The sequence below is a fragment of the Nerophis lumbriciformis genome, linkage group LG29, assembly GCF_033978685.3.
Source record: "Nerophis lumbriciformis linkage group LG29, RoL_Nlum_v2.1, whole genome shotgun sequence".
Lineage (NCBI taxonomy): Eukaryota > Metazoa > Chordata > Actinopteri > Syngnathiformes > Syngnathidae > Nerophis > Nerophis lumbriciformis.
Genome location: NC_084576.2, coordinates 26,120,001 through 26,147,556, shown reverse-complemented (window position 1 = coordinate 26,147,556; position 27,556 = coordinate 26,120,001). Strand labels below are relative to the sequence as shown.

General features: G+C 42.1%; 1 protein-coding gene across 1 annotated transcript in view; it reads right to left on the bottom strand.

The window, feature by feature from the left end:
* dhtkd1 (dehydrogenase E1 and transketolase domain containing 1) overlaps nt 1-27,556 on the bottom strand; it is a 48,851-nt gene that overhangs the window by 15,406 nt on the left and 5,889 nt on the right. The window contains exons 3-11 of the mRNA XM_072911907.1: nt 21,862-22,073; nt 21,597-21,791; nt 16,689-16,958; nt 16,446-16,617; nt 10,002-10,200; nt 5,336-5,648; nt 1,564-1,648; nt 1,351-1,490; nt 1,129-1,279 (exon numbers count right to left, since the gene is read on the bottom strand). Coding sequence (XP_072768008.1) covers nt 1,129-1,279; nt 1,351-1,490; nt 1,564-1,648; nt 5,336-5,648; nt 10,002-10,200; nt 16,446-16,617; nt 16,689-16,958; nt 21,597-21,791; nt 21,862-22,073 — 1,737 coding nt within the window. The remainder of the gene's footprint in view (nt 1-1,128; nt 1,280-1,350; nt 1,491-1,563; nt 1,649-5,335; nt 5,649-10,001; nt 10,201-16,445; nt 16,618-16,688; nt 16,959-21,596; nt 21,792-21,861; nt 22,074-27,556) is intronic.

Below are 27,556 nucleotides of genomic sequence, written 5' to 3'. Positions count from 1 at the left end.
TCGTCAACCATCCGCATCCACCCGAACTAACATTTAATCAAAACCGCACCCGCCCGCACCCGCCCGTTGTTATATATCTAATATAGACGATGCAAGGCATTAGTGAGGTTATAAAGCTTTTGCCTGTTAAAGAAAGGAGACTGATCCAATGTAGCAGAGACATTCAATGCGTGCCACGCTGTCACGGCCCAGACGCACACCAGTGCGCAATCATCTGGGAGCCGCGCTGAGCGCACCTCCAAGAGCGCTCGCGCCACTCAAACTGCTGCAGGCAGCTGCGTTCTATCTTGTTTTAACATCCTGTGGCACTCTTCTGGGATCACGGCGGACGAAACTGCTCATGCTCAGGGTGTTTGTGGAGGTTCGGGGTTTTGCACAAATGTGATGCACCATGTTAGATGTCCCGGTTTTGTGACTGTCGTAGACATAAACAGCGTCGCAGCTCTTGCAAATCACGTAGCCAGCATTACTATCATCCTGATTTACAACCTCATAAAAACGAGTCCACGCTGAACTTTTCTGGCCTTTTTTTCCCCCTGGTCTTTAGTATTCCCTTTTTCACGTTGGCTGCCGGCGTTACCATCTCTTTTTTTTTTCTTCTTCTGTTGTGGCATATGCTGCAGGTGCCTGCTCGTTTTTCGTATGTGGGTAACAACATTTAACTATGTGTATATATTTCCGAATTGGTTTAAATGCCACCCGCCTGAATCTATTTAAAATCTAATTTTTTTTTATTTCAACCGCCCGACCCGACGCGCGGATAAAATCTTTTTTTTTTTTTATTTCAACCGCCCGACCCGCGGATAATCCGCGGACTCCGCGGTTGTGTCCGCAAACCGCGCATCTCTAATGGGTGTATATAACGATGGTTAAAATCAGGCACTTTGAAGCTTTTTTTAGGGATATTGCGTGATGGGTAAAATTTTGAAAAAAACTTCGAAAAATAAAATAAGCCACTGGGAACTGATTTTTAATGGTTTTAACCCTTCTGAAATTGTGATAATGTTTCCCTTTTATATATTTAGAATACATTAGAAACAACAACATTCGCCGTCATGTCTTTCATAAAGATTGTGAACCATAAGCAAAATTCCGAAAAAGTGCAGTTCCCCTTTAACAGTGCTTCACCTCCAGAGATGAACGTGTCAAAGATGATCTGAGCGCCATTGAAGAAATCTCCGAACTGAGCCTCCCATATGGGCAGCAGCATGGGCTGGGCGATGCTCATGCCGTACTCGAACCCGAGCACCGCCTCCTCAGACAGCGGGCTGTTACACACCTGCAAAGATACGACGATTAAAAAGCAAACCGGGCCTTGTTGCATCTATATTCTGTTTGTTTTTTTCCCACCTCGAGGAGACCCGGCTGTTGAGGACTGATGTGGTTTAGAGGAATGAACATGTCGTTGGTGTCTTGGCAGACCACCATGGCGTGCCGCTGGCTGAACGTGCCCCGACCCACGTCCTGCCCACTTATACGGATGTTAAAACCTGATAAAAAAAAAAAAAATTGAAATGGAATGATTTTTTAAAATAAATGTATTAACAGCAGGTGTTTTCTCACCTTGGCAAAGGAGAGAGCCAAAAGCCAAGGCCTCTGCTGTGGACCAGTCTAGTTTGGACCCCTCTTCCAGCTTTTGCAGTCGAGCCTGAGAATACAAACAGTCTCATACAGGTGGTCCTCACTTTAGGATGTTTTGTAGTGAACAAAGTGGTCTCGTCACTAAGGCTGCAGCTAACGATTATTTTTCTATCGATTAATCTATAGATTATTTTTTCGATTAATCGGTTAATCTATAGATTTTTTTTTTTTTCGATTAATCTATAGATTTTTTTTCCTTTTACCGATTTTTTTTTTTATTTAAAATGAAGATGAAAAAATAAATGTAGGCCAGTTTTTTCAAAAGGCATGGCTTTTATTTACAAAAAAAAAAAGTATGGCCACTCAGTCAACATTGACAACATGACAAAATATTCTGTAACAATGTAAACATTTAAAACTTTTAACATTTAACAAAATTAAAAGTAGCTTATTTGCTTTTTATTGTGCAAATATAAAAGTAAACATCCAGTGCAAATCTTAATATTCTGCAATAGTATAAGCATTTCAAAAGTAAAAGTATTGCTTATTTTGCTTTAAAATGTGCAAAAATAAAGATAAACATCCAATACAAAAAAGTGCAAAACGGAAATATTCTGTAACAACAGTGTAAACATTTCAACAAAAGTAAAAGTATTGCTTATTTGCTAAAATGTGCAAAAATAAAGATAAACATCCAATACAAGAAAGTGCAAAACGAAATATTATGCAACAACAGTGTTAACATTTCAACAAAAGTAAAAGTATTGCTTATTTTGCTTAATAAAACAACAATGATAGTATGATTAAAGTGAAAGTTAATTGTTGGTTTGTACATAGTATATGTAACTGTTAATGTTGTAAAAAGTATTTGCACAACTAATTAACATTAGCGTTTGTGACCCATCTTGTGCCGTGGGGTTCTTTCAGGACCGACAGACTGAACGCCAGACGGCTTTGCCAGGTTTACAATTTTTTAATTTTACACAAAGTCTTTTCTCTTCCAACTCTTTTCTCTTTCTTTCCTCACTTTTCAACTCCTCTTCCTCGTTGTCTCTGGCTCTCCTCCTCTCTCGCTCCACGTCAGCTTCACTCTGGCTCCTTCCAGTCTCTCTTCCCTCTCTATCTGCTGCTCCCCTTTTCTTCAGCGAGAGGAGATTGGATGATCGCGCACCTGGGCACGATTGCGGCGTCGCTCCCGGCGCGCCCCACCTTGCCGCTCGCTCGCCGGCCCCGCCTCTCCACAGCGTTAAAGAGGAGCGCGTCTTTGTAAACACTGAACAGGCACGCCAAACGCGCCTCTCAGAGCGAAACGGTGTTTTACTTTATGAATTTACAACGCAGATACAAATGACACATTCATGTTTTTGTGTAATGATGACAACGTATACGCACGCGGACGATTGACTAGTTGATGGTGATGGCAAGAACGCTGTCGGTTTTCTTTTCAAATGTTCGTTCATAGCCGTTGTGCTGCTATGACAGGCCATTTCCGCTCGACACAGTGTGCATACAACAACATTATTAGGCCGTTTATTGAAATACTCCCACACTTTTGACGACTTTTGGCGTGCTTTTTTCCCCTCGCTCGCACCGCTCGCATCGTCTGCTTTGCGCTCCGCCATGACAGTAGCGTGACGTATATATGCGACGCGTCGACGCACAAAAACGGCGTCGACGTATTTACGTAACCGATGACGACGCGTCATTTCAGCCTTACTCGTCACCCCCTCACGGGTAGGAGGGCAACACGGCAGTGCGGCTGGATCAAAAGAGACGTCTGAGACGCTTTGCTAAAAAAAAAGTTGCTTTATTACAAGCGAGCGTCATTAAACAGGTCTGCAGAATCTGTAGCAACTCCAGTCAAAACAATGGAGGACTTCTAACTGGAGAAGCCAAACCATCAGTTTTTATAGGTTAGGATAGGACTTTATTGTCATTGCACAAGTACAACAAAACTATGTTTTCAGCACAAACCCGTTCAAGATTAGACAAACAAACAGTGTACAGGGTTACAGAACAGGAACGCTGATGGGTCGCCAAAGGCGCCCCGAAAAAGATAAGAAAAAGGTCAAAACGCTGGGGAAGAAGATGAGTAAAAAAATACAATCTAGACTGGGCTCCTAAGGGGGCCTAGTCTGGAGTGGGGAAAAACCTCCATGCCATGCACACATAAACACATTTAATCACGACAACTCGCAACAGAAGGGCGGGGAGTTGGGGCCCTGGAGGTCGACTGCTGCTATGAAGCGCTGCCAGCCGTCTATCACCCCGAGGGGAAACAAGCGGTGGTGAAGGCGTGGGGTGTGTGTGTGTGTGTGTGTGTGTGTGTGTGTGTGTGTGTGTGTGTGTGTGTGTATGTGTATGTGCCCAAAAATCTGTCAAAATGTTTTCAGTACGACTTTGGTAAGCTATGAAGCCGCACCGCTTGATGGATTGTAGGCGCATTAAACATAGGAGTATTATTATAGTGTGTGTATAAGGGAAGACATATTATCTGGCGTTTTGTTTCGCAATATTATGCAAAATACGCAATACTGCTCAGTGGCCTAGTGTTTAGAGTGTCCGCCCTGAGATCGCTAGGTCGTGAGTTCAAACCCCGGCCGAGTCATACCAAGGACCATAAAAATGGGACCCATTACCTCCCTGCTCGGCACTCAGCATCAAGGGTTGGAATTGGGGCTTGAATCCCCAAAAATGATTCCCGGGCGCGGCCACCGCTGCTGCTCACTGTTCCCCTCACCTCCCAGGGGGTGATCAAGGGTGATGGGTCAAATACAGAGAATAATTTCGCCACACCTAGTGTGTGTGTGTGTGTGTGTGTGTGTGAGACAATCATTGGTACTTTAACTTTAACTTAAAAGCAACTTTTCTTTCCTTCTGGTACCTGCTGATCTGTATTTGGGATCTGCATAAATCCTGAAAAATTGCGCGCCTCTGCCTTTGTCGTCCGTGCCGACACCGTAGTCGATAAGCTTCTTCTTTTTCCCTATCTTCTTGTTATGGGACATTCATCCTCCGCTGTTGCCATTTCTAAAATAGTGTAAAGTTCTTACTTATATCTGTCAGTAAACTCGCCATGAAAGCGCTAAAACATACCGGTGTGGTGCTGTTTCTTTGATGTATTGTAATCAACAGAAAGATATTGTCTTGACCCGAGAACTACAAAGCGGAGAGGAAGCAGGACCAGACTCCTCTCAAGGCGACCTTTTCTTTGAACTGTTTTGTGGCCAAAAGCAGCACCTGTTTACGACCCCGTCCCCTTAGAAACAGCTGTTGCCATGTAATCAAGGAAAGCCCAAATAAAAGAGGAGGCGTACAATCTTCCGTCAGAGCGTGAGACACTGTGCAAGGGTACAATGTCTAGACGTTTCTCTTCAATTGAGCCAAATTTAATTCTGTCTCCGTTTAATTCCTTGCTTCTTGTCTTGTTTAATAGATGTCATCAGTGTTTGACCCTGACAGTTTGTTTAAAGACACTCTAACCACTAGGCCAGAGTAGTTCGTATATTCCCATTTAGATGAAAAATGACTTATAATCCTCACAAAGAAACGGGGTGGGAGGGCAGCGGGCACAAGCGCTTGGTAGACCACCAGTAGCCTGAGCTAAAAGGTGGATGTTTTGTACAATAGCTTAGCACATACTGACGAACAGTGGATTGGTTTTAGAATCTTTCATTCACAAAACGTAATGTGTAGAGCGTGTGCTAAGCGCTCACAATGTAAACTGAAATAAAGTAACTATGTATGTCCATACCTGTGCGTGGGTCTTGTCTAGATGCCCGTGCAGCTTGATGTGCTCAGGGATGTCCACAGACTTGGCTCCGACGTACTGCAGCAGCGGGACGGGTACACCCGTGTCCCAGCTGGTGACCCGGGCTTGCGGCTCCACCAGGTCCCCCCAGCGGCCCTGCAGGTTGGTGGCGGGCGGGCTGTAGAAGGTCATGTTGGCCAGCTTGTCGTTGAGCGAGCCGAAGCACTTGGATTTGATCTGGTCGCGCTCTGCTTCTGTCATCGAGCCCTCGGAGATGAGCTGCTCCGAGTAGGAGTCGGGGACACTTTTACGGGCCCTGTCGGGAAGCAACGAGGTACGATTAGATTCGATGGAAATGTATCGGTCCTGCGGGGAAAATTAATGTTCAAGTCTCAGCAACACAGTATGCAATATGCCAGACCTGGGCAAATTAAGGCCCGGGGGCCCGTTAAACTTTTCAATCTGGCTCGCCGGACATTCCCAAATATTTTTTTTGATCTTTAAGACATACTTGCCAACCTTGAGACCTCCGATTTCGGGAGGTGGGGGGTGGGGGCGTGGTTAAGAGGGGAGGAGTATATTGACAGCTAGAATTCACCAAGTCAAGTATTTCATACATTTATATATATATATATATATATATATATATATATATATATATATATATATATATTTTTTTTTTTTTTTTTTTTAATATATATATATATATATATATATATAGAGAGAGAGAGAGAGAGAGAGAGAGAGAGATATCTACATCCTGAAAATATGGAAACAAACTGTGTTTAGATAATTGATACTTCAAACTTGCATAAATAAATATTAAGGAATATAACATAACTTGGCTTCTGAGAGTTTCAAAATGTAATGAATAAAATGCTAAAGTTGTTGATAAACAAGCAATTATTTTAATAATTCAATATCCATCCATCCATTTTCTACCGCTTATTCCCATTGGGGTCGCGGGGGGCGCTGGAGCCTATCTCAGCTACAATCGGGCGGAAGGCGGGGTACACCCTGGACAAGTCGCCACCTCATCGCAGGGCCAACACAGATAGACAGACAACATTCACACTCAAATCCACAGTCATTTTAAATGAATTATTATGATAATTTAAAATCAATTATTTCAAATATGTTTATTTTAATGTATAATTCTATGGCTGGATGTAATAAGGAGTCACGAAAAAATACAAATAAAAATACAATTAATTTTGATGTTTTTAGCAAAATATAGTAAAAATGTATTTAGTTTTTTGTTTTTTTTAATTAATAAATATATTTATTTTTAGGTAAGATAAACATAATAATACAATTTATCTCTAGTCTGGATGATTTAGTTCTTGTCACCCTGTTGTCCTCCCCATGAAAAAAGGCTGTCCTCACTCAGGTCTGCATGGAGCTGGAGGGGGCGTGGCTTCCAGCTCCGGCTGAAAATCGAGAGATTTTCGGGAGAATATTTGTTCCGGGAGGTTTTCGGGAGAGGCGCTGAATTTCGGGAGTCTCCCGGAAAATTCGGGAGGGTTGGCAAGTATGCTTTAAGATGAAAACTGTAGCTGCCATTATGATGGGCAGTGATTTTTTTCAAATGACCGTAAGTCTTGAACTATACAAAGTAGGGATGTCCGATATTATCGGCCGATAAATGCGTTAAAATGTAATATCGGAAATTATCGGTATCGTTTTTTTAATTATCGGTATCGTTTTTTGGTTGTTTTTTTTTTATTAAATCAACATAAAAAACACAAGATACACTTACAATTAGTGCACCAACCCAAAAAACCTCCCTCCCCCATTCACACTCATTCACACAAAAGGGTTGTTTCTTTCTGTTATTAATATTGTGGTTCCTACATTATATATCAATATATATCAATACAGTCTGCAAGGGATACAGTCCGTAAGCACACATGATTGTGCGTGCTGCTGGTCCACTAATAGTACTAACCTTTAACAGTTAATTTGACTAATTTTCATTAATTACTAGTTTCTATGTAACTGTTTTAATATTGTTTTACTTTCTTTTTTATTCAAGAAAATGTTTTTAATTTATTTATCTTGTTTTATTAATTTTTTTTAAAAGTACCTTATCTTCACCATACCTGGTTGTCCCAATTAGGCATAATAATGTGTTAATTCCACGACTGCATGTACAGGTAAAAGCCAGTAAATTAGAATATTTTGAAAAACTTGATTTATTTCAGTAATTGCATTCAAAAGGTGTAACTTGTACATTATATTTATTCATTGCACACAGACTGATGCATTCAAATGTTTATTTCATTTAATTTTGATGATTTGAAGTGGCAACAAATGAAAATCCAAAATTCCGTGTGTCACAAAATTAGAATATTACTTAAGGCTAATACAAAAAAGGGATTTTTAGAAATGTTGGCCAACTGAAAAGTATGAAAATGAAAAATATGAGCATGTAAAATACTCAATACTTGGTTGGAGCTCCTTTTGCCTCAATTACTGCGTTAATGCGGCGTGGCATGGAGTCGATGAGTTTCTGGCACTGCTCAGGTGTTATGAGAGCCCAGGTTGCTCTGATAGTGGCCTTCAACTCTTCTGCGTTTTTGGGTCTGGCATTCTGCATCTTCCTTTTCACAATACCCCACAGATTTTCTATGGGGCTAAGGTCAGGGGAGTTGGCGGGCCAATTTAGAACAGAAATACCATGGTCCGTAAACCAGGCACGGGTAGATTTTGCGCTGTGTGCAGGCGCCAAGTCCTGTTGGAACTTGAAATCTCCATCTCCATAGAGCAGGTCAGCAGCAGGAAGCATGAAGTGCTCTAAAACTTGCTGGTAGACGGCTGCGTTGACCCTGGATCTCAGGAAACAGAGTGGACCGACACCAGCAGATGACATGGCACCCCAAACTATCACTGATGGTGGAAACTTTACACTAGACTTCAGGCAACGTGGATCCTGTGCCTCTCCTGTCTTCCTCCAGACTCTGGGACCTCGATTTCCAAAGGAAATGCAAAATTTGCATGGTTGGATGATGGTTTGGGGTGCCATGTCATCTGCTGGTGTCGGTCCACTCTGTTTCCTGAGATCCAGGGTCAACGCAGCCGTCTACCAGCAAGTTTTAGAGCACTTCATGCTTCCTGCTGCTGACCTGCTCTATGGAGATGGAGATTTCAAGTTCCAACAGGACTTGGCGCCTGCACACAGCGCAAAATCTACCCGTGCCTGGTTTACGGACCATGGTATTTCTGTTCTAAATTGGCCCGCCAACTCCCCTGACCTTAGCCCCATAGAAAATCTGTGGGGTATTGTGAAAAGGAAGATGCAGAATGCCAGACCCAAAAACGCAGAAGAGTTGAAGGCCACTATCAGAGCAACCTGGGCTCTCATAACACCTGAGCAGTGCCAGAAACTCATCGACTCCATGCCACGCCGCATTAACGCAGTAATTGAGGCAAAAGGAGCTCCAACCAAGTATTTAGTATTGTACATGCTCATATTTTTCATTTTCATACTTTTCAGTTGGCCAACATTTCTAAAAATCCCTTTTTTGTATTAGCCTTAAGTAATATTCTAATTTTGTGACACACGGAATTTTGGATTTTCATTTGTTGCCACTTCAAATCATCAAAATTAAATGAAATAAACATTTGAATGCATCAGTCTGTGTGCAATGAATAAATATAATGTACAAGTTACACCTTTTGAATGCAATTACTGAAATAAATCAAGTTTTTCAAAATATTCTAATTTACTGGCTTTTACCTGTATCTGTTGATATCGGTATCGGTAATTAAAGAGTTGGACAATATCGGAATATCGGATATCGGCAAAAAGCCATTATCGGACATCCCTAATACAAAGTATTTCAATTAGAGATGTCCGATAATGTCTTTTTTGCTGATATCCGATATTCCGATATTGTCCAACTCTTAATTACCGATTCCGATATCAACCGATACCGATATATACAGTCGTGGAATTAATAATAATAAGAATAATATCGAATTTTATTTATAAGGCGCCTTTCTGGGCACTCAAGGACACCGTACAAAATCACAACAATAAAATCAAATTGGATTAAAAATCAACAACAACAAAACACTTTTGTTGTTGTTGTTGTAGTATAATAATAATTAACACATTATTATGCCTAATTTTGTTGTGATGCCCCGCTGGATGCATTAAACAATCTAACAAGGTTTTCCAAAATAAATCAACTCAAGTTATGGAAAAAAATGCCAACATGGCACTGCCATATTTATTATTGAAGTCACAAAGTGCATTATTTTTTTTCAACATGCCTCAAAACAGCAGCTTGGAATTTGGGACATGCTCTCCCTGAGCATGAAATTAGGGATGTCCGCTAATATCGGACTGCCGATATTATCAGCCGATAAATGCTTTAAAATGTAATATCGGAAATTATCGGTATCGGTTTCAAAAAGTAAAATTTATGACTTTTTAAAACGCCGCTGGTGCACCTTAAATATGAAAACAGATCAAAAATACACCCTTCATCGCCAGTGCGCCTTATAATCCGGTGCGCCCTACGGTCTGGAAAATACGGTACATACTGTACAGCAGGGGACGCCAACCAAAATCAAATGGCGGCACTCAGCAGGATGTACCTCACAAAAGAATGATAGTAAGGTGTTGGTTTAGTATGACTTCTAAGCTATCGAAGAAACTGACCGGATGATCTTGTACATGGCCGGGTTGGTGAAAAAAGGCTCGTCCAGTTCATTGTGGCCCCACTGGCGGTAGCAGATCAGGTCCAGGATGACGTCTTTCCTGAAGTGCCGCTGGTACGCCACAGCCAGCCGACTGGCCCGGAGGACATCCTCGGCGTCGTCTCCGTTGACGTGGATCACTGCGCAGTTCACCATCTTGCCTAAAGCCGATACATAACAAGGGTGTAAGGGCGCGTGTATTCTTAGTTCGATTTTTCGCAACAATACAGAGGCGTAGTCGTATTGATGGATTACAAGTGTAACAGTATGACCCCGCAAGGCTACAAGGATTTGATTTTCAACCTATAAATAGCTAGCGTTACGTACCATAACGTAACTACAAAACCCAAAACCAGTGAAGTTGTCACGTTGTGTAAATGGCAAATAAAAACAGAATACAATGATTTGCAAATCCTTTTCAACTTATATTCAATTGAATAGACTGCAAAGACAAGATATTTCATGTTCACACTGAGAAACTTGATAGTTGTTTTGCAAATAATCATTAACTTAGAATTTAATGGCAGCAACACACTGCAAAAAAGTTGTCACAGGGGCATTTTTACCACTGTGTTACATGGCCTTTCCTTTTAACAACACTCAGTAAACGTTTGGGAACTGAGGAGACACATTTTTGAAGCTTTTCAGGTGGAATTCTTTCCCATTCTTGCTTGATGTACAGCTTAAGTTGTTCAACAGTCCGGTGTCTCCGTTTTGGTATTTTAGGCTTCATAATGCGCCACACATTTTCAATGGGAGACAGGTCTGGACTACAGGCAGGCCAGTCTAGTACCCACACTCTTTTACTATGAAGCCACGCTGTTGTAACACGTGGTTTGGCATTGTCTTGCTGAAATAAGCAGGGGCGTCCGTGATAACACGGCTTGGATGGCAACATATGTTGCTCCAAAACCTGTATGTACCTTTCAGCATTAATGGCGCCTTCACAGATGTGTAAGTTATAAATAAATAAATGATAAATGGGTTATACTTGTATAGCGCTTTTCTACCTTCAAGGTACTCAAAGCGCTTTGACAGTATTTCCACATTTACCCATTCACACACACATTCACACACTGATGGAGGGAGCTGCCATGCAAGGCGCTAACCAGCAGCCATCAGGAGCAAGGGGTGAAGTGTCTTGCCCAAGGACACAACGGACGTGACTAGGATGGTAGAAGGTGGGGATTGAACCCCAGTAACCAGCAACCCTCCGATTGCTGGCACGGCCACTCTACCAACTTCGCCACGCCGTCCCCTTACCCATGTCTTGGGCACTAATACACCCCTAGACCATCACAGATGCTGGCTTTTCAACTTTGCGCCTAGAACAATCCGGATGGTTCTTTTCCTCTTTGGTCCGGAGGACACGACGTCCAAAGTTTCCAAAAACAATTTAAAATGTGGACTTGTCAGACCACAGAACACTTTTCCACTTTGCATCAGTCCATCTTAGATGAGCCCGAGGCGGCGTTTCTGGGTGTTGCTGATAAATGGCTTTGGCTTTGCATAGTAGAGTTTTAACTTGCACTTACAGATGTAGCGACCAACTGTAGTTACTGACAGTGGTTTTCTGAAGTGTTCCTGAGCCCATGTGGTGATATCCTTTACACACTGATGTCGATTTTTGATGCAGTACCGCCTGAGGGATGGAAGGTCCGTAATATCATCGCTTACGTGCAGTGATTTCTCCAGATTCTCTGAACCTTTTGATGATATTACGGACCGTAGATGGTAAAATCCCTAAATTCCTTGCAATAGCTCGTTGAGAAATGTTCTTAAACTGTTCGACAATTTGCTCACGCATTTGTTCACAAAGTGGTGACCCTCGCCCCATCCTTGTTTGTGAAAGACTGAGCATTTCATGGAAGCTGCTTTTATACCCAATCATGGCACCCACCTGTTCCCAATCAGTCTGTTCACCTGTGGGATGTTCCAAATAAGTGTTTGATGAGCATTCCTCAACTTTCTCAGTCTTTTTTGCCACTTGTGCCAGCTTTTTTTAAACATGTTGCAAGCATCAAAATCCAAATGAGCTAATATTTGCAAAAAATAACAACATTTGTCAGTTGGAACATTAAATATCTTGTCTTTGCAGTCTATTCAATTGAATATAAGTTGAAAAGGATTTGCAAATCATTGTATTCTGTTTTTATTTACCATTTACACAACGTGCCAACTTCACTGGTTTTGGGTTTGTACCAGTGACGTGCGGTCACTGGAGGCAGGTGAGGCGGGGCCTCACCTACCATCATGGAAAGAAAAAAATGTATTAAATTGTTATATGTATTCAGTGATTATACTATAAAGTTATTTTCCATTTAACTTCACCAGTTTTAGATTATTTTTATTCAAAATCGCTGAATTTTCACATTTGCCGTTCAAATACTGAGAAGAGACGGTGCGGTGATCAGCAGCCAGTTGAGGCACGTCACTCAGTTGTGCCTCACCATGGATTGCGGACTCGGCTAACTGCTGGCCTGCTGTGCAGTGAGACTGTATTGCTATATGAATTATATTATACATTTCCATAGTCTTGGGTTCAATCCCCGGCTCGGGATCTTTCTGTGTGGAGTTTGCATGTTCTCCCCGTGACTGCGTGGGTTCCCTCCGGGTACTCCGGCTTCCTCCCACCTCCAAAGACATGCACCTGGGGATAAGTTGATTGGCAACACTAAATTGGCCCTAGTGTGTGGATGTGAGTGTGAATGTTGTCTGTCTATCTGTGTTGGCCCTGCGATGAGGTGGCGACTTGTCCAGGGTGTACGCCGCCTTCCGCCCAATTGTAGCTGAGATAGGCTCCAGCGCCCCCCGCTACCCCAAAGGGGATAAGCGGTAGAAAATGGATGGATGGATGGATTTCCATAGTTTAGTTAGCTGAGGTATATAATGTACAGTGTATTTTGTCAACAACTGTATGTGTGTAACGTATGTCTTGTGCTGAGCGATCATAAAACTGCTGCGAAGACGCACTGTGTGAGGCTCGCAGTAATCCCGCCTCCTGGTGCCGATTAATGCACCCCCGCCGCAGAATGCACCCCCCGACGGGAGCGCCACACCAACCAAAGCCCACACCCAAACCCTCCACGTGCAAGACCGAACCCACCCAAAAAAGTCAGTAACAAGAAGCCAAAAAGTGCAAAAACAACAATGCTCGCGCCGGAGGAGCCGTGAACAACTGCAGGGACACAACATTAGGTACACCTGCAGACTGCAGCACGGATTTCATATTTCATTCATTCACAACTCCTCCAACACAAACACCACTGTTCCCGCACTTATAAGTAAAGGTAAGACCATAATACCATTTTTTTAATTAAATGTGCTTTTTTGTGTGCTACAGTTTGTATGTGTAAAGTTAAAGTTAAGTTAAAGTACCAATGATTGTCACACACACACTAGGTGTGGTGAAATTTGTCCTCTGCATTCGACCCATCCCTTGATCACCCCCTGGGAGGTGAGGGGAGCAGTGGGCAGCAGCGGCGCCGTGCCCAGGAATAATTTTTGGTGATTTAACCCCCAATTCCAACCCTTGATGCTGAGTGCCAAGCAGGGAAGAATGCTGGTATGAGCTTTTAAACACAACCCGTTAACTGCTGCCAATCAAATGGTGAATAAGATACTCTTTAGGGTTCATATGTTTGTAAATCTGACTGTGATGAAGTCAGTGCCTCACCAGCCATCAACCTCACCGCACGTCACTGGTTTGCACAATGACCATATGAGACAGAACGTAAGCAATCTATATTTGTTTTTAGCGTCATTTAGCAAGCCTAACAAGGAGTAACAGTACATGTATTCGTAATCAAATGTTTAAGTCAAGAACAGAGACTGTTTACACAAAATGCTATGTTTTGCATTTTGACGTCTTACTGCACCCAAAAGATGACCTTCAAGAGTGATGTGCTTACTGGACTGTGTTTATGCCACACCATTACACCCTAATACAGTACCAGTAGTGATTTGCGGGCTCCATCTAGTGCAGGGGTCGGCAACCCGCGGCTCCGGAGCCGCATGCGGTTCTTTGATCATTCTGATGCGGCTCAGCTGCGTACTTGCCGACCCCCTCCCATTTTCCCGGGAGACTTCCGGATTTCGGTGCCTCTCGCAGGAAACACCCGGGATTAATATTCTCCGATAATCACCCTTACAATAATAATAAGGGCGTGCCATGGTGGTACAGCATTTAGCGCCCTCTACAATCTGTATTAACAGTTTGCCAGCCCAACCTCTTGTTATGTGCATCTTCTGCTCGCACACGCAAGTGACAGCAAGGCATACATGGTCAACAGCCACACAGGTTACACTGACGGTGGCTATATAAAACAACTTTAAGACTCTTACTAATAATGCGCCACACTTTGAACCAAAACCAAACAAGAATGACAAACACATTTCGGGAGAACATCTGCACCTTAACACAACATAAACACAACAGAACAAATACCCAGAATCCCATGCAGCCCTGACTCTTCCGGGCTACATTATACACCCCTGCTACCACCAAACCCCGCCCCCACCCCAACCCTGCTCCCTCACACATCACCCACCCCCCCCCCCCCCCCCCCCCATTGTCTTAAATTTGTGAAACTGGTCAAAATGGTTCTTTGACTGGTAAAGGTTGCCGACCCCTGGACTAGACGTATAAGATTTCATGGGATTTAGCGATTAGGAGTGACAGATTGTTTGGTAAACGTATAGCATGTTCTATATGTTATAGTTATTTGAATGACTCTTACCATAATATGTTACGTTAACATACCAGTTGGTTATTTATGCCTCATATAACGTACACTTATTCAGCCTGTTGTTCACTATTCTTTATTTATTTTAAATTGCCTTTCAAATGTCTATTCTTGGTGTTGGCTTTTATCAAATACATTTCCCCAGAAAATGCGACTTATACTCCAGTGCGACTTATATATGTTTTTTTCCTTCTTTATTATGCCTTTTCGGCAAGTGCGACTTATACTCCGAAAAATGCGGTATTCAGAAATGCAAATGTGCTGACACTCGTGATATCGCCCTGTCTCTGCTTTGTTTGCGTCACGGTACTCGATGTTCTGGACACAAGCACTGATAAAAGACGATTTGCAAGTTGTCCCTTTGCACACATAGAAAAGTACAACTTCAGCACAATTGATAGTAACCATAGCAACGGCCTTTAAGCATAAGAGTCGTGTGATAACTTACACAAAATTATTCTAACAATTCTGCTGCGTATCTGGCAACCTCAGTCAGGGAGAAGGGGAGGGGACTACATAATATTGAAAGTGATTGCAGTACCATTTCTGGCCACATTATTACATATGGCACCTTTAAACAATAGGTTGTTTTTTTGTCTACACAAGAGCCACTTAAAACTCCCAAGTAGTGGACTAATATACTTGTTTTCACGTGGATCCAGTTTACTGAGCGTTTAGAAGAGTTTCATCTTCCTGAAGATGAAACCCCCCCCCCCCCCCCCCCGTGCGTCGGTTGAGGTGGGCGGGGTTTGGTAGCGGAGGTGTATAATGTAGCCCGGAAGAGTCAGGGCTGCATGGGATTCTGGGTATTTGTTCTGTTGTGTTTATGTTGTGTTACGGTGCAGATGTTCTCCCGAAATGTGTTTGTCATTCTTGTTTGGTGTGGGTTCACAGTGTGGCGCATTATTAGTAAGAGTGTTAAAGTTTTTTATATCGCCACCGTCAGTGTAACCTGTGGTTGTTGACCAAGTATGCCTTGCCCTCACTTACGTGAGCAAGAAGAATCCCCATACAAGGTGGGGTTAGTTCGGCACGCTGGTTGTAGTTGTCGCTAAATGCTGTACCATCACGGCACGTTCGAGAGAATAGTTGCCCTTAAATCCGTAGTCTGCCGGAAAAATCGGGAGGGTTGACATGTATGACGCTGTCAAGCGCTATTCATATAAAACCCGCGGGCCGCACTAACATTACATTTTCATAGGTGTGGACCGCGTGTCTGAGACCCTTGGTTTATACATAGCACAAAGCAAAAAAAAACCTTAGTATGCAGTGTTATTTCATTTTAAATTTCAAAAGATTTTTGTGGTTCCCATTGTTTTCTCTAATTTGTGAAACTGGTCAAAATGGCTCTTTGACTGGTAAAGGTTGCCGACCCCTGATCTAGTGGTATGCCAAAGAATCGCCTAAACAAATATTCAAACAGTGTTACTGTTCAAACTGTGTGGCCAAAGTATTAAATATACTTGTTACATAAAACCCCTGCCTTGTTTTGATGACTATTTTGGCCTACTACACTACTGTATTTTAACATTGGTCATTACCGTGGTACTTGGAGAGCCAAGTGTTTTTTGGTGGAAACAGTGTGAGAACCACTGCCCCGATACATAAAGACATGAAGACCTGTTTGACCGACATAAAGTCAAAAACACAAGTGGACTGACCAACATCGCTGCAGTACAGAGAGGATCTCCCTCTCTCTGACGGAGTGGTGTACCCCACTTGGTTGTTCACAATGAGGTGGATGCTCCCTCCCACTCGATAGTGAGGAAGGTTGGACAGGGTCAGAGTCTCCGGAACGATCCCCTGCCCGGGGAAAGAGCCGTCGCCATGGACCTGAGGAAAGGTTTTACAAAATGACTTTCTCACCCCCAACTCGCCACGTCCATCAGTCCGGTTTCACCAACCTGCAGACAGACCACCTGGTCCCCAGGCTGGGCGTCCTCGTCGGGAGAGTAGTCGCCCTCTTTCCTAAGCTGCTGCCTGGCCCGCGCCTTGCCCTGCGCCACCGGGTTGATGGCCTCCAGGTGCGACGGGTTGGGCAGCATGGTCACGTGAAGAGGGTGTCCGGCGCCAAAGTCCAGCTCCACGGAGGCCGTGAGGTGGGAGAGGACATCGCCGATGGCCGGCGACGTGTCGGGGAACTCGCTCAGGCCGCGCATTTTACGGAACATCAGCTGGAGGATGTTTGGAGATGATTATCCACTGCGTAAGATAGGCTGTGTAGGTATTTACAGTCTGTAAATCACATTAATATACAGTCGTGCTCATAAGTTTACATACGCTGGGAGAATTTATGATAGAGAATACGAATGATAACACAAAAACCTCTCTTCCACTCATGCTTAACGGTTGTGTGAAGCTATTTATTGGCAAACAACTGTGTTTACTCTTTTTAAATCAAAATGACAAAAGAAAGTACCCAAATGACCCTGATCAAAAGTTGACATACCCCAGTGACTTTGATCTGATAACATGCACTAAAATTGACACAAACAGGTTTGAATGGCTAATCAAGGTTCCAATCCTCACCTGTGACATGTTTGTTTGTCATTAAAGGGGAACATTATCACCATTTCAGAATGGTTAAAACCATTAAAAATCAGTTCCCAGTAGCTTATTATATTTTTCGAAGTTTTTTTCAAACTTTTACCCATCACGCAATATCCCTAAAAAAAAGCTTCAAAGTGCCTGATTTTGACCATCGTTATATACACCCGTCCATTTTCCTGTGACGTCACATAGTGAATACAAACAAACATGGCGGAAAGAACAGCAAGCTATAGCGACATTAGCTCGGATTCAGACTCGGATTTCAGTGGCTTAAGCAATTCAACAGATTACGAATGTATTGAAACGGATGGTTGTAGTGTGGAGGCAGGTAGCGAAAACGAAATTGAAGAAGAAACTGAAGCTATTGAGCCATATCGGTTTGAACCGTATGCAAGCGAAACCGACGAAAACGACACGACAGCCAGCGACACGGGAGAAAGCGAGGACGAATTCGGCGATCGCCTTCTAACCAACGATTGGTATGTGTTTGTTTGGCATTAAAGGAAACTAACAACTATGAACTAGGTTTACAGCATATGAAATACATTTGGCAACAACATGCACTTTGAGAGTGCAGACAGCCCAATTTTCATCAATTAATATATTCTGTAGACATACCCTCATTCGCGCTCTTTTCCTGAAAGCTGATCTGTCCAGTTTTGGGGTTGATGTCAGCAGGCCAGGGAAGCTAGGGTCGATATTCTTCTCTTGATCATCTTCGGTGGCATAAGGGACGGTGTGAGCCAAGACATCCAGGGGGTTTAGCTCGCTCGTCTGCGGGAACAAACTGCCGCCATTGCTTGCCGTGCTACCGAGGTCCTTTGTCCCTGAATTGCTCACACACTCCGGCAGATTCAATGGGGGTCTGGCGGCAGATTTCTTTGACTTTATCGTTGGAAATGCATCTGCTTTGAGTGTCGCAGGATATCCACACATTCTTGCCATCTCTGTCGTAGCATAGCTTTCGTCGGTAAAGTGTGCGGAACAAACGTCCAATTTCTTGCCACTTTCGCATCTTTGGGCCACTGGTGCAACTTGAATCCGTCCCTGTTCGTGTTGTTACACCCTCCGACAACACACCCACGAGGCATGATGTCTCCAAGGTACGGAAAACAGTCGAAAAAACGGAAAATAACAGAGCTGATTTGACTCGGTGTTTGAGAAAATGGCGGATTGCTTCCCGATGTGACGTCACAACGTCATCGCTCCGAGAGCGAATATTAGAAAGGCGTTTAATTCGCCAAAATTCACCCAATAGGAGTTCGGAAATCGGTTAAAAAAATATATGGTCTTTTTTCTGCAACTTCAAGGTATATATTGACGCTTACATAGGTCTGGTGATAATGTTCCCCTTTAATGTGTGTGTATAAAAGGTCAGTGAGTTTCTGGGCTTCTGACAGACCATTGCATCTTTCATCCAGTGCTGCACAGAGGTTTCTGGATTCTGAGTCATGGGGAAGGTAAAATAATAGTCTGCGAGAAACTGCATAAAACAGGAAAGGGGTATAAAAAGATATCCAAGGAATTGAGAATGCCAATCAGCAGTGTTCAAACGCTGATTAAGAAGTGGAAAATGAGGGATTCAGGTAGACCAGCGAAGATTTCAGCCACAACTGCCGGGAAAATTGTTCGAGATGCAAAGAAAAATCTACAAATTACTTCGGCTGAAATATAGGACTCTCTGAAAAATTGTGATGTGGCTGTTTCAAGATGCACATTAAGGAGGCACTTGAAGAAACATGGGCTGCATGGTCGAGTCGCCAGAAGAAAGCCATCAAGGACAGGCAAAGTGCTAAAAAAACCTGTCATTTTTTAAAGTTAAAAAAAAAAAAGGACATTAAAGGGGCCATATGTAATAATTTCATGTCAAGTCATTAAATGGCCCTGATATGTCAAAAAGCATTAATAAATCACGTTCTTTTCCAATACCTCTATAACTGATAACAGTAGTTCAGACGGGATATAAATAAATAAATGATAAATGGGTTGTACTTGTATAGCGCTTTTCTACCTTCAAGGTACTCAAAGCGCTTTGACACTACTTCCACATTTACCCATTCACACACACATTCACACACTGATGGAGGGAGCTGCCATGCAAGGCGCTAACCAGCACCCATCAGGAGCAAGGGTGAAGTGTCTTGCTCAGGACACAACGGACATGACGAGGTTGGTACTAGGTGGGGATTGAACCAGGGACCCTCGGGTCGCGCACGGCCACTCTTCCACTGCGCCACGCCGTCAAAATGACATTTATAGCCCTGAAATCTTGTTATTGTTTTCATTTCGGTGTCCCGCCCCCTACCTTTTGACCAATTAGAAAGTCTGTGAGTGAATCACATCCAGGTTGCCATCTTCGTCTGGCTACTGCCACTGGTAAGGTTACTAAACATGTCAGGCCTTAGTAAATCTAAAAGTTACCATTCTCAACTTATTCATGACAAAGCCAGGAACAAAACGAGGATTTGTATCGAGGATGCCTTTGAAAGATGGAGACGACTGAAGGCGGAGACATTTTTTTTTATCTGAAACCAAACTTTCTAATTTCCTCCTTGATAGGTAAGTCAGGCATTTACGTTTTCTTATTACGGTATTTTTCGGAGTATAAGTCGCTCCGCAGTATAAGTTGCACCGGCCGAAAATGCATAATAAAGAAGGAAAAAAAACACACATAAGTCGCACTGGAGTATAAGTCGCATTTTTTGGGGAAATTTATTTGATAAAAGCCAACACCAAGAATAGACATTTGAAAGGCAATTTAAAATAAATCAAGAATAGTGAACAACAGGCTGAATAAGTGTACGTTATATGAGGCATAAATAACCAACTGGTATGTTAAATTAACATATTATGGTAAGAGTCATTCAAATAACTATAACATATAGAACATGCTATACGTTTACCAAACAATCTGTCACTCCTAATCGCTAAATCCCATGAAATCTTATACGTCTAGTCTCTTACGTGAATGAGATAAATAATATTATTTGATATTTTACGCTAATGTGTTAATAATTTCACACGTAAGTCGCTCCTGAGTATAAGTCGCACCCCCGAACAAACTATGAAAAAAACTGCGACTTATAGTCCGAAAAATACGGTATAAATATTTATTCATACTGTAACTGTGCTGCTCATTCGCCTGTTACAAAAATAAAAATAACTATTAAACTAATGTCCATTTAAAAACAAGGACAGGCAAAGTGCTAAAAAAACCTGTCATTTTTTAAAGTTAAAAAAAAAAGGACATTAAAGGGGCCATATGTAATAATTTCATGTCAAGTCATTAAATGGCCCTGATATGTCAAAAAGCATTAATAAATCCCGTTCTTTTCCAATACCTCTATAACTGATAACAGTAGTTCAGACGGGATATGCTCATTTCAAAATGACATTTACAGCCCTGAAATCTTGTTATTGTTTTCATTTCGGTGTCCCGCCCCCTACCGTTTGACCAATTAGAAAGTCTGTGAGCGAGTCACATCCAGGTTGCCATCTTCGTCTGGCTACTGCCACTGGTAAGGTTACTAAACATGTCAGGCCTTAGTAAATCTAAAAGTTACCATTCTCAACTTATTCATGACAAAGCCAGGAACAAAACGAGGATTTGTATCGAGGATGACTTTGAAAGATGGAGACGACTGAAGGCGGAGACATTTTTTTTTATCTGAAACCAAACTTTCTAATTTCCTCCTTGATAGGTAAGTCAGGCATTTACGTTTTCTTATTACCGTATTTTTCGGAGTATAAGTCGCTCCGCAGTATGAGTTGCACCGGCCGAAAATGCATAATAAAGAAGGAAAAAAAACACATATAAGTCGCACTGCAGTATAAGTCGCATTTTTGGGGGAAATTTATTTGATAAAATCCAACACCAAGAATAGACATTTGAAAGGCAATTTAAAATAAATCAAGAATAGTGAACAACAGGCTGAATAAGTGTACGTTATATGAGGCATAAATAACCAACTGGTATGTTAACGTAACATATTATGGTAAGAGTCATTCAAATAACTATAACATATAGAACATGCTATACGTTTACCAAACAATCTGTCACTCCTAATCTCTAAATCCCATGAAATCTTATACGTCTAGTCTCTTACGTGAATGACATCAATAATATTATTTGATATTTTACGCTAATGTGTTAATAATTTCACACATAAGTCGCTCCTGAGTATAAGTCGCACCCCCGGCCAAACTATGAAAAAAAAACTGCGACTTATAGTCGGACAAATACGGTACATATCCAGTCTTACCTCTGGGGGGAACTTGAGCAGGCCCGTTAGGAGGTTGAGTCGGCCTCTGTGCGGCATGCCGATGACGACGTCGGTAATCCCGCTGTGAGCCGAACTGTGGAAGAGCTCGTAGAAGAAGCCCATCATGCTCTCCGCGCCTTCACCTCCATAACGTTTCACCGTAGAAAATTTGGTGCCCAGAAAGTGGTCAAATTCCTAAAGATGTGAAGTCGCGGCAGAGGAGCATAAACGTTCAAGGAGTTTTACACAAACATGTCACTTCTACCTGGGACTCCAGCATGATCTTCGCCAGATTCCTCCTCTCCTCTGTGGAGAAAGTGGTCTTCTTCAGCTCCTCAAAGTGGTCCGCCAGCCATTCCTTCTCCTCCATGCTGCTCAGCTGGCTGGTCTCCACCGACAGGCAGCCACAGTAGGCCTCCTCCAGGTAGACCCGCACCTCCTCCACGGAAGCTTCCGTTTTACCGAAATGCCGCAGTCCTGCGGAATCACACGGAATAAGCCGAGGTAAGAACGTGTACGTGTTGGCATTTAATGAAGCGTGAAAGCAGAAAGGAGAGAAGGCAGAAGGGTCGTTGCTAAATACAAAGATACAACCACAATCGTAAATGTATTGTTACAAAAACCAAAACCAGTGAAGTTGTCACGTTGTGTAAATGGTAAATAAAAAGAGAATACAATTATTTGCAAATTCTTTTCAACTTATATTCAATTGAATAGACTGCAAAGACAAGATATTTCATGTTCACACTGAGAAACTTCCATTTTTTTTGGAAAATAATCATTAACTTAGAATTTAATGGCAGCAACACATTGCAAAAAAGTTGTCACAGGGGCATTTTTACCACATGGCCTTTCCTTTTAACAACACTCAGTAAACGTTTGGGAACTGAGGAGACACTTTTTTTAAGCTTTTTAGGTGGAATTCTTTCCCATTCTTGCTTGATGTACAGCTTAAGTTGTTCAACAGTCCGGGGGTCTCCGTTGTGGTATTTTAGGCTTCATAATGCGCCACACATTTTCAATGGGAGACAGGTCTGGACTACAGGCAGGCCAGTCTAGTACCCGCACTCTTTTACTATGAAGCCACGTTGATGTAACACGTGGCTTGGCATTGTCTTGCTGAAATAAGCAGGGGCGTCCATGATAACACGGCTTGGATGGCAACATATGTTTGCTCCAAAACCTGTATGTACCTTTCAGCATTAATGGCGCCTTCACAGATGTGTAAGTTACCCATGTCTTGGGCACTAATACACCCCCATACCATCACAGATGGCTTTTCAACTTTGCGCCTATAACAATCCGGATGGTTCTTTTCCTCTTTGGTCCGGAGGACACGACGTCCACAGTTTCCAAAAACAATTTGAAATGTGGACTCGTCAGACCACAGAACAATTTTCCACTTTGTATCAGTCCATCTTGGATGAGCTCAGGCCCAGCGAAGCCGACGGCGTTTCTGGGTGTTGTTGATAAACGGTTTTCGCCTTGCATAGGAGAGTTTTAACTTGCACTTACAGATGTAGCGACCAACTGTAGTTACTGACAGTGGGTTTCTGAAGTGTTCCTGAGCCCATGTGGTGATATCCTTTACACACTGATGTCGCTTGTTGATGCAGTACAGCCTGAGGGATCGAAGGTCACGGGCTTAGCTGCTTACGTGCAGTGATTTCTCCAGATTCTCTGAACCCTTTGATGATATTACGGAGCGTAGATGGTGAAATCCCTAAATTCCTTGCAATAGCTGCTTGAGAAAGGTTTTTCTTAAACTGTTCAACAATTTGCTCACACGATATTTGACAAAGTGGTGACCCTCGCCCCATCCTTGTTTGTGAGTGACTGAGCATTTCATGGAATCTACTTTTATCCACCTGTTCCCAATTTGCCTGTTCACCTGTGGGATGTTCCAAATAAGTGTTTGATGAGCATTCCTCAACTTTATCAGTATTTATTGCCATCTTTCCCAACTTCTTTGTCACGTGTTGCTGGCATCAAATTTTAAAGTTAATGATTATTTGCAAAAAAACATTTTTTTATCAGTTAGAACATCAAATATGTTGTCTTTGTAACATATTCAACTGAATATGTGTTGAAAATGATTTGCAAATCATTGTATTTCATTTATATTTACATCTAACACAATTTCCCAACTCATATGGAAACGGGGTTTGTACCTTTACATTTTTACCTCAGCAAATGACTGATAATATAGTCATAGAATAAAAGGCAGGCAATATGTTTGCACGACTCTAAAGTGCCTCTATATACACGTTTCCCAAACTTGCTTGAGCCAAAGCATTAGAAACTAATAATAAATTACGTACAACAATAATAATAATTTTCAGACCAATTAAGTGGTAATGGCTCATTTCTGGCACTATAATGCAGTGTTTTTCAACCAATATGCAATTTCACCTAATTGGCTTAAAACAGATTTTTTTGCAAACCAATAATTGTAATCCGCAAGAAATGTGCCGTTGTTGAATGTCGGTGCTGTCTAGAGATCAGCAGAGTGACCATGTAATACTTCTCCATATCAGTAGGTGGCAGCAAGTAGCTAATTGCTTTGTCGGCCTACTTTGAGAATTAGTGGTGCAATTGCGCCATATTTGGCCTATTTATACTACTGAGTGCCATTTGTTAACATTTTCTGGAGTGGGTTTTTTTAATTAAAAAAAAAAAAGGTTGAAAAACACTGCTCTAATGCAATGTTGCTCAGGCCTCACAGTCCACATACTGGACACTGTAGGTGAATGTTCCTATACTCCTGTTATTTCTTGTAAGGGAATTATGTAAAAATGAATTATGGAGACAAACAAGCAAGTAAGCAACAATTAATGGCCAATACATTGACATCTTATTTGAATAAAGTGCATCCAACATTTTAAGTTGAGTTAACAGGAGGAAACCTTTTCTGCTCTCATTTTTAACATTCAAGCAATTTTCAATAAAAGTACAGTAACCAACATTTTAACAGTAGATTTACCAGCTAAATAAAGTTCCCCCGACCATACCTGTAGTCTGTCCTCCGCCCTGGCATCGCCAATGAACGACAGCGTCCCAGGTGTGCGGAAGCATGTATCCCTGTTGGTGGTGTTGGTCCCTCGCTCCCTAATTTCCTTAGCCTCCTTCATCCTTCTCCTATTTATGCATTTCTCGGGAAACGACTTTTCCTTGGCCGCCCGCTGCATGTTGTGGTGTGTCGGAGATTCAAGAAATACACGGCGCACTCCCATAACGTAAATGACCGCCATAACCACAACACCAGGGGGAGCTCCACGAACCACGTTAAACCCAGATTCTGGTCTAACAAAGGTCTTAACTCATTCTCCTTCTATGCCACATCAATATGGAATGCACTCCCAACAGTTCTAAAAGAAAGTGCATCTCTATCCTCCTTCAAAACCGCACTAAAAGGACACCTCCAGGCAGCTACAACCCTAGCCTTACCCCATCCCCCCACCACATCCCACCTCCCCGGATTGTAAATAATCAAATGTAAATAATAGAGATGTCCGATAACGGCTTTTTTGCCGATATTGTCCAACTCTTAATGACCGATTCCGATATCAACCGATATCGATATATACAGTCGTGGAATTAAACACATTATTATGCTTAATTTTTGTTGTGATGCCCCGCTGGATGCATTAAACAATGTAACAAGATTTTCCAAAATAAATCAACTCAAGTTATGGAAAAAAAATGCCAACATGGCACTGCCATATTTATTATTGAAGTCACAAAGTGCTTTTTTTTAACATGCCTCAAAACAGCAGCTTGGAATTTGGGACATGCTCTCCCTGAGAGAGCATGAGGAGGTTGAAGTGGGGGTAGCGGGGGGTGTATATTGTAGCGTCCCGGAAGAGTTAGTGCTGCAAGGGGTTCTGGGTATTTGTTCTGTTGTGTTTATGTTGTGTTATGGTGCGGATGTTCTCCCGAAATGTGTTTGTCATTGTTGTTTGTGTGGGTTCACAGTGTGGCGCATATTTGTAACAGTGTTAAAGTTGTTTATACGGCCACCCTCAGTGTGACCTGTATGGCTGTTGACCAAGTATGGCTGTTGCATTCACTTGTGTGTGTGAAAAGCCATAGGCATTATGTGATTGGGCCAGCACGCAAAGGCAGTGCCTTTAAGGTTTATTGGCGCTCTGTACTTCTCCCTACGTTCGTGTACCACTCCGCACAGCGGCGTTTTAAAAAGTCATACATTTTACTTTTTGAAACCGATACCGAACATTTCCGATATCACATCTTAAAGCATTTATCGGTCGATAATATCGGCAGCCTGATATTATCGGACATCTCTAGAAAATAATCAAATGTATATAATTGTTCTTATGCTTTCTGAGCTCACTATGTTCACTGCTCGCTGTACGTATCCTACGACGTCAGACCTACACTGTTACAATGTCCATTTCTCAGATGATATACCGTATTTTTCGGACTATAAGTCGCAGTTTTTTTTCATAGTTTGGCCGGGGGTGCGACTTATACTCAGGAGCGACTTATGTGTGAAATTATTAACACATTAGCGTAAAATATCAAATAATATTATTGATCTCATTCACGTAAGAGACTAGACGTATAAGATTTCATGGGATTTAGCGATTAGGAGTGACAGATTGTTTGGTAAACGTATAGCATGTTCTATATGTTATAGTTATTTGAATGACTCTTACCATAATATGTTACGTTAACATACCAGTTGGTTATTTATGCCTCATATAACATACACTTATTCAGCCTGTTGTTCACTATTCATTATTTATTTTAAATTGCCTTTCAAATGTCTATTCTTGGTGTTGCCTTTTATCAAATACATTTCCCCCAAAAATGCGACTTATACTCCAGTGCGACTTACGGTATATGTTTTTTTCCTTCTTTATTATGCATTTTCGGCAGGTGCAACTTATACTTACTCCGGTGCGACTTATACTACGAAAAATACGGTAATTGTTGATGACTGAAGTATGCTGATAGCATTGCCTTCCGGAAAAACCAACCCCAAGGACCAAGTCCTGACAATTAGACACATTGTGTTGTCAAGCTTATGAGATGTGATGCAAGTGTAAGCCACTGTGACACTATTGTTCTTTTTTTTTTATTTTTTATAAATGTCTAATGATAATGTCAATGAGGGATTTTTAATCACTGCTATGTTGAAATTGTAACTAATATTGATACTGTTGTTGATAATATTCATTTTTGTTTCACTACTGTGTCGTGTTTGTGTCTCCTCTCAATTGCTCTGTTTATTGCTATTCTGAATGTTGCTGGGTCGGATTTGGTATTGGAATTGGATTGCATTGTTATGGTATTGCTGTGTATTATTTTGTTGGATTGATTAATTTAAAAAAAAATTAAAATAAAATAAAAAAAAAATTAAAAAAATTGATTTTTAAAAACGTGAGAATCGTGATTTGAATTCGAATCGATTTTTTCCCACACCCCTAGAATAACTGCGATGTGGCCCTCAGGGAAAACGACTTTGACACCTCTGGTTGAAGGGGTTAGTGTAGACATGGCCTTCCATACTTGCCAACCCTCCCGGATTTTCCGGGAGACTCCCGAAATTCAGCGCCTCTCCCGAAAATCTCCCGAAATTCAGGCGGACTCGGGTCCTCCACAATATAAGAAAGCGTACCTGCCCAATCACGTTATAACTATAGAATGATGGAGGGCGAGTTCTTGGTTTCTTATGTGGGTTTATTGTTAGGCAGTTTCATTAACGTCCTCCCAGCGTGGCAACAACACACAACAACAGCAGTCACTTTTTTGTATACCGTAAAGCAGTTCGTCTGCCGCAAACAGCAATGTTGTGACACTCTTAAACAGGACAATACTGCCATCTAGTGCATTTGATGAAAGCACTTTTGTGCGTGCCACACACCAATGCATCATCAGAGAGGGTGTTCAGCATGGTTCGAAAAATAGTGACAGAGAATAGAACAAGGATGGAC